Below are 7,156 nucleotides of genomic sequence, written 5' to 3'. Positions count from 1 at the left end.
GAAGACTATATACGGGGTAAAATAAGTAAATCTACGTTTTAAAATATATCTATATACATCAGTATGTAATTTTTTGGTGAAACTTTTAAAAAGACTTATATTTAGGAACGAGGGAGTTGTCATGTGTTAAGATTTGTAAGAGCAAGTACAATAGAGCCGAGTCAGTTGGCTATAAGGAATAAACTAATATATTTTTGTTTTGTTGGAGGGAAGAGAATAGGAGAGAGAAGATAAGCGGGCTTTTAGTTAAGAGCCGGCCCTTTTGTGGGTATGAAAGATGGACCATATAATAAAAAAAATAGTACACTTTTACAATAAATTATTGTACATGTTGGCTATAAAATGAACTATAGTCAGTAGTTGGTTATACTATTGTACCTGCTCTAATATTACTTCATTGTCGTGGGTAGTGGTATGCATTTTCAACGCTGCCACACCGACGGACTGACCAGTTCTAATGGGCACGGCAGGGAAGCCGCCGGCGCAGCCGGAGTCCGCGTCGGTGGCGGCGGCGAGGAAGCTGCACCACCTCCTCCGATCCCGCGACCTGCGCCCGGCGCTCGAATACCTCAGCTCCCTCCCCTCGCCGCTCACCCTCCTCCCCAACCACGCCATCAACGCCCTCCTGCGCGCGCTAGCCGCCGCCGGCCGCGTCCGCGCCGCCACCGACCTCTTCCGCCGCATCCCCGCGCCCACCGCGCACTCCTTCAACTCCCTCCTCTCCGCCCTCCTCCGCCGCGGCCGCACCCGCACGGCCAACGCCGTCCTGGCCGCCTTCCTCCGCTCCCCACGGGCCACACCCGACGCCGCCACCCTCAACACCCTCCTCCACGGCCTCTCCACCGCCTCCCCGCGCGCCTCGCCTCCCGCGCTCGTCAGGCTCTTCCGCTTCCTGCCGGAGACCTACGCCTTCGCCCCCGACGCCATCTCCTACAACTCGCTGCTCGTCGCTCTCTGCCGTGCCGGTGACCTGCACGCCGCACGCAAGCTGTTCGACAAAATGCGCGTCGCTGAAAAGGATTGCAAAGCTTCCGTCTCTCCTAATGTCATCACTTACACGACCATGATCAAGGCGTACTGTGTAAGGGGCCTGGCCGACGAGGCGCTCGAGGTATTCAACATGATGGCTGCGGATGGTGTGGCACCGAACAGGATCACCTACAACACGATGATCCAGGGGTTCTGCGAGGCCGGCAGGATGGAGCTGGTGAAGGGGTTGCTGGAGACGGACTCGTTTAAGCCCGACACATGCACATTCAACACACTGATGGCCGCACATTGTGGGGAAGGGCGGATCAAGGAGGCGATGGAGGTGTTCGGCCAAATGGCGGAGCTCCGCGTGAGTCGCGACTCTGCAAGCTATAGCATGGTGATCAGGGCGCTGTGCGAGAACAGGGAGTTCGTGAAGGCTGAGGAGCTTGTGGATGAGCTTTTGGAGAAGGAAGTGCTCAAGAAGCGAGGGGGTTGTGTACCGCTCATTGCGGCATACAACCCAGTTTTTGTGTACTTGTGTGAGAATGGGAAGGCCAAGAAGGCAAGGATCCTGTTTGGGCAACTATTGGATCGGAGGAGCAAGGTCGACTTTGCTGCATTCAAGACATTAATTCTAGGGCATTGCAAGGAGGGAGATTTTGAAGAAGGGTACCAGCTGGTGCTCTCGATGTTGAAGAGGGATCTTGTGCCCGATGATGAATGCTACATTGCCATCGTAGAGGGGTTTTCGCAGAAAGGAAGGATGAAGATTGCATGGGAGGTCCTTCACAGGATGCTGAACAGTGGCCTCCGGCCTAGCACAAGCACGTTCCACTCTGTTCTTTTAGGACTTTTGAAAAAAGAAGGTTGTGCAAAAGAAGCTGCAGATTTGATTGAGATAATGCTAGAGAGGAAGATCCGCCAGAATTTGGATCTTTCGACCAATACGATTGACGCATTGTTCAAAAGCAGCCTAAATGACCGTGCCTACAAAGTCATCACATCCCTATATGACCAAGGCTATTACATCAAGATGGAAAAACTAATCGGGGACCTCTGCGAGGAAAAGAAGTTCATAGAGGCAGCCGAGCTTACCTTGTTTAGCTTGCAGAAGCATCATGATTTGGGCGTGTCGGTATCCAGTACGGTTCTGGATGGCCTTTGCACAACTGGTAGAGCCTCAGACGCGTTCCGGCTTTTCTACGAACTCATCGAGAGCGGAAGCAGTTCTGCTGCCGTTGAACCTCGCAGTTTGGTCGCGCTTCATCATGCGCTGGATGAAGATGGAAAAACGAAAGAAGCTGATTTTGTTGCTAAACAGATGAGGCGTGCGGCTGCCAAGATTAGGGAAACGGTCTAAGAGTTAGCATTGTCCCTGCTGCTCCAGCCTTGAATAGAGACCAGGATGGATGCAGAAGCTGGACTTCCAAGCTGTTAGATGTGATGACTGCCTGACAAGAAATGGATCATTGAGGAATGTTAGATGTTGTAAGAACGCAGACGGCAGATCAAATCAATCTATATCCATGTTTTGCTTGGGCCATTTCTTCTCAATGGCTGCACTATCCATCTTTCAGATGAAATGAAGTAATTGAAAACAAGACAGCAGGCTACTCTGAAGACTTTGAACAGCAGAGGATCGCTGTAAACGCCTTGGCAAAAGGTCCATATGAGCCATGGTGACTCGGTGAGTTTACAGTAATGGCTGTCAGACACATTTGCCACGAAATGGAGAAGCATTGCCAGAAACAATGTAGTACACAGTTCTTTGCAGTGTGCAAGTTCTCATCCATGGCTTTCTTTTATCTTACCGGAGGGAAGTACCCCTGTCGTTGCAAGATTCTGCCCGTCAGTTATGGTGCTAAGCATGGATGTGTGTGTAAGCTAGGCTGACGGCCCAGCCTTGTTCGACATCAACAGGAATCTCAAATAGGAAACCATGCCTCTATTTTGTCGAACAGCTTGCACGCGGCGGCACAAGTTTATATTAGAGTCATTCACAAGAATGTTTCGGGACTTGCTTTCAATGCCGAGATATAAGTTCTTTTTTTCTAGACAGAAACGGTAGTTTACAGAAAACTACGAAATTAGATTGCAATGCTCATTATCTGAGGTCACAAGGTATCTTGTTTAGTTGCATCAGATGTTACCGGTAACGGTTGTACAGCTTTGATTTATCGTCATCTATTCGGTAAATAAAGTCTCAAAAGTGTCTACATATGTTCTGCTGGAAACATAAGGTTCAATGAGTACTCTCGTTCAGAGTGAAAACCACAAAGAACAGGTACATAGCAAGCAATCACATCAGATGTCTCAAGTGTCAAGTCTCAAATACTAGTTCGAAAAGTCACCACTATTACAGACAGTTCTGGTTCCAGTTCCCTACCACTAAGGAGAGATTCATCCCTCGCACGCACAGCTAAGATAATAGCGCAGCAGGAAAACTATTATGCTTGGTGTGCAGCAGGCACACTGTTTTGCAAGATGGCACGGCTCACATGATCGACACGCTCAAGTAATCACCTATCTGCAAACCAAGGTAGCATAATAAATAATAGTATGCGCCAACCAAGAAAAGAAGAATGGAATAACATAACGCAGCACTTGTGCATACCTGGAAGCCAAGATCCCCAAGAGATTTGGCATCATCCCCTCTTCCATGACTATAAGAAAAGGTTGAGCCCACCTTCACAATGTCCAACAAGATGAGTTATCACAGGTTGAAACTTCAACAGTTATGATTTATGAATGCAAGGGAACATAGGTTGTACAATGAAGATTTGTGGATGTAACTAGCAGTTCGAGCACGGCTCTCAATGGATCGTATAAGCATAAATTGCAGTATGGAACAGGTGATTACCATACTGTCTCAAACACTTTGCAATGGTCATATGACCTAGGGCTATGTTGTTGCCCATCATTAGAACGCATAGTTGAAACAAAATTTTCTTAACGGCGCAAGCTGCAAGTAGTAGCTCATCATGCTACTAACTAGGTCAAACGAGGAATAAGGAGACAGCGCTTGAGACTTTAATATCAAATGGAAATTATAAATTATGAGCTCGTAAACAGTAATGAGAACCAGAACTAATAGTTAATGTATCCTGCTATTGATGTAACTCGTTCCTGAAAGTACAACTAACATCTCCTGTCATCCATCAACGAGTGAATGAGGTATCAGGAATTTAGGATTTAGGACAGGGTGCTCTGCATTTGTCAATTACTTGTAGTATTGAAGAAAGAACTAATTCGCTAGATTATCAACATTGGGTAGCGTGATGTACAGAGCAACAATTAATTTGGTTGGCATTTGTAAATTGGTATTGAAGAAACAAATCAGTCAAGATCTTACCTGTTTGACAACAAAACGACCATTCTTATCCGGGTATACAAAAGCAAAAGATAACCTAGCGTTTCTTTTCCTTGCTGGAAGAGCAACCTCTTTGACCTGAAACATGATCAAAATTGTGCTGATTAGACTATCATCCAAGCACTTGGGATTACCATACTGTCAAACAAACCCAGAGGCATTTTATGACATGGGATGGAGGCCCAAGCACTAATTAATAGCTGTCACACACACCCGGTGGTATTTTATGAAATTCCAATTCATGTTTCCCCCCGCAAAAAAAAATCATGTTTCCCAAAATTGTCAAAAGTAAGATATGTAATATTACAAGATCAGTAAGCTCCCGGAGTGTGGCGTCCTTCCACGTGTAAATCTGAACTTCATCTTTCGGCTCCTTCCCTCTCTCAGAAAATTCTTCATTCAGGTGATGGCCACCAACCTGGAAAGAAATAATCAGGATCAGTTTTCTGTATTACCGTGTGTTTATTCACAAATCTGCAGTCTGCACTGAGAAGACACCGTTCAGAACCGTTACAGAAGATAAAAGTTGGGAGTGTAAGGATCTCTATTTGTCTATTTTCCAGATCGCCCACAACAAAAAATTCTCAGATTTCTTAAGCACTACCTCTCTATCAAAATATAAGACGTTTTTGTAGGTTAGTTTAGCCTACAAAAACGTCTTATATTTTGGTACAGAGGTAGTACATGCTTGTTACCATTCTTTCTGGCAAGGATTAAGAATAGCCATAGCTGGTTTGAAAATCAAAATGCAGAATCCAGTGCATACATGAATAGCATACATCTTACTAAAAAATAACGTCCATTTTTTCAGCCCAAGATGGTGAACCCAACATTGGCAGCCAACAGATACTCCTTGAGCAATGAACATATGTGCTGTTTAAATTTTCAGGTTGAAAAATTGTATGACATGTAGTGACTTAGAATGCAAAAATGATGGAATTTGTGAACTGCATGTCCGTCAGCCATGATAAATAGGTTAGTGCTGAAATGCTGATAGCCATCAGAAATTTTTTGTTATATAATAATTGCGACATCCAAAACGTGTGATTTATACGCTCAATCCTTCAAGTTTCTTACAGATAAATGGGTCTAGCTACGTTTACACGCCTTTTGGCCCCTGATTAACCAGGTTTCATGTTGAATTAAAACTGCAAGGCCAATCAAACAAACCGACATTATGATAAACAAGTTTTGGGATCCTCAACTGCATTACTGCGTCCTGCTGGTTATCTGCCAAAACTACAGCCAAACACCTAATCAAGTGCTGCTCAACCCATACCGTCCAACTGATCTACACAGCACCATCCAGGAACTGAACTTACACATCCTTACGGATGCAACAACGTGAGCACAGTGGTAACGGACCGTGTTTTAGCAGCATCATTCAGATAGCGCCGTAGGTTTCGGATTTTACTTCACTGCCGACCATCCATGCGCCAGAAGATCCAATCAAAATATTGCACAAACCAAGCGAACTGAGGATACCTTAATGCGCTCTCGACTGTAAGTACACTAAAAGGAAGAGATCGCTGGGCCTTACCTTGGTGAAAACCCGGAGCAGGAGAGGGCAGGTCTGCACAAGAAGAATTCAATCAATCAATCAGTCCACGCAATCCTCTAGATGCAAAACCAACAGGCCTAAGAATAGTGCTGCTGAACTGCACACTAGCTGGTATAGCAAGTGGAAGGAAAATCGTTAGGGTTGCGGAGGCCTGGCTGACCTTCTCGCGGTCGATGGGCTCGGGGCGGGGGCGCGCCATGGGGGGCGGGCCGCGGTGCATCGGCGGGCCCGGCCGCGGCCGCATCGGCATCTCGCCCATGCCTGCCATCTCCCTCCTCGAGAAGGCTAGAATCCCAAACCCTGACCGCCGAGATCGATGCGACAGGAACGAGCCAAGGAGGCGAGTCAATCCACCAACATGTTTCGGATCAAGGGGGCGAGAGTCGGAAGCTGGGCTGACCTGCTCCGCTGTCGCTCGCCGTCCGCTGTCGCTCGCCGTCCGCCGTCCGCCGCCGGATTCTTCACGGGGTGGGGGTGGGGGGGTGCGGATGAAGGGGGGGAGTCCGAAGCGTGTGGATGTCTCTGGAAGAAACCCTAAGCTTTTGCGGTTTGCACCCTTGCTTTGATGGAAATTCTGGCCCGAACGTGAAATCGTTGCTTTGTAAAGGTGTTGTACAAAAGCTGTCTCGGTAGTAGTGCATCTAGACCGCTCGCTCGGGGGCCAACGGCTGAGGATCTCCTAAACGGTGACACACTTCCATCTCCATCTTTGCGTTTGCATCCTTCCTTAATCATAGTACTACTTGGCCTTGCCTTTATTTTTCCATTGCAAAGGTGGTCTTTGGGTTTAAAGAAATTAAGTTAATTCATTTGATCCATATTTCATTATTAATTAAACGAATGTATCTACCATTGAAATACATCTATATGCATCCATTTTGGGGAGAATTAATATGGACCAAACAATTGAAGGATTTATAGTGGGGGCGAGTCATATTGAAACTTCTTGGATCAAAGGTGTGAAAAAACATGCAAATTCCCTCACGTGATTTTCCTATGTGCGCATGTGTATCTTTTATGTTTTCAAAACTCTCAAATAAATCTTGTAGAGCACACAAAGAGCTATAAATCTAGAAGAAACCCTACACTTTTTGTGGTTTGTTCCCCTTGCTTTGATGGAAATCGTTGGCTGGGTCGTAAAATCATAGTTTTATGAGATGTTGTAGAGAAGTTGTCGTAGTGATTCATCTAGACCACTCGCTCACGGGCCAAGGGCTGAGGATCTCTCAAGGGTGAGGCACTTTTCATCTCCA

The 7,156-nt window shown here is 46.4% G+C and overlaps 2 protein-coding genes across 3 annotated transcripts; one reads left to right on the top strand and one right to left on the bottom strand.

Moving 5' to 3' along the window:
* The first annotated feature begins 420 nt into the window (after positions 1-420).
* On the top strand, positions 421-2,930 carry LOC123402101 (pentatricopeptide repeat-containing protein At1g02060, chloroplastic). Its single transcript, XM_045095979.1, has one exon. The coding sequence runs from the start codon at positions 458-460 to the stop codon at positions 2,330-2,332; it is 1,875 nt and encodes a 624-aa protein (XP_044951914.1). The 5' UTR covers positions 421-457; the 3' UTR covers positions 2,333-2,930.
* A 215-nt stretch (positions 2,931-3,145) lies between these two features.
* On the bottom strand, positions 3,146-6,377 carry LOC123402611 (histone deacetylase complex subunit SAP18). 2 transcript variants are annotated; one of them, XM_045096547.1, is made up of 7 exons: positions 6,304-6,377; positions 6,064-6,203; positions 5,883-5,915; positions 4,650-4,760; positions 4,325-4,420; positions 3,587-3,658; positions 3,146-3,499 (listed from the first exon to the last, which is right to left on the bottom strand). In XM_045096547.1, exons 2-7 carry the CDS (start codon positions 6,169-6,171, stop codon positions 3,467-3,469), a joined length of 453 nt encoding a protein of 150 aa, XP_044952482.1. In that variant the 5' UTR covers positions 6,172-6,203; positions 6,304-6,377; the 3' UTR covers positions 3,146-3,466. The 2 variants fall into 2 exon arrangements, with proteins under 2 accessions (XP_044952482.1, XP_044952481.1); XM_045096546.1 differs by having other exon boundaries at positions 6,064-6,207; positions 6,325-6,370.
* Between the last annotated feature and the right edge of the window lie 779 nt (positions 6,378-7,156).

Source organism: Hordeum vulgare, chromosome 6H (assembly GCF_904849725.1).
Source record: "Hordeum vulgare subsp. vulgare chromosome 6H, MorexV3_pseudomolecules_assembly, whole genome shotgun sequence".
Lineage (NCBI taxonomy): Eukaryota > Viridiplantae > Streptophyta > Magnoliopsida > Poales > Poaceae > Hordeum > Hordeum vulgare.
This window is presented reverse-complemented; position numbering and strand designations above follow the sequence as displayed.

What these genes read in the sequence shown, in the direction of transcription:
- LOC123402101 (XM_045095979.1), top strand. Translation starts at nt 458, where the DNA reads ATGGGCACGGCAGGGAAGCCGCCGGCGCAGCCGGAGTCCGCGTCGGTG.
- LOC123402611 (XM_045096547.1), bottom strand. Translation starts at nt 6,171, where the DNA reads ATGGCAGGCATGGGCGAGATGCCGATGCGGCCGCGGCCGGGCCCGCCG. An exon ending in AGCCCATCGACCGCGAGAAG is followed by an intron (nt 5,916 to 6,063) that starts GTCAGCCAGGCC and finishes CTTCTTGTGCAG; the next exon opens with ACCTGCCCTCTCCTGCTCCG. An exon ending in TTGGGGATCTTGGCTTCCAG is followed by an intron (nt 3,500 to 3,586) that starts GTATGCACAAGT and finishes CTTGGTTTGCAG; the next exon opens with ATAGGTGATTACTTGAGCGT.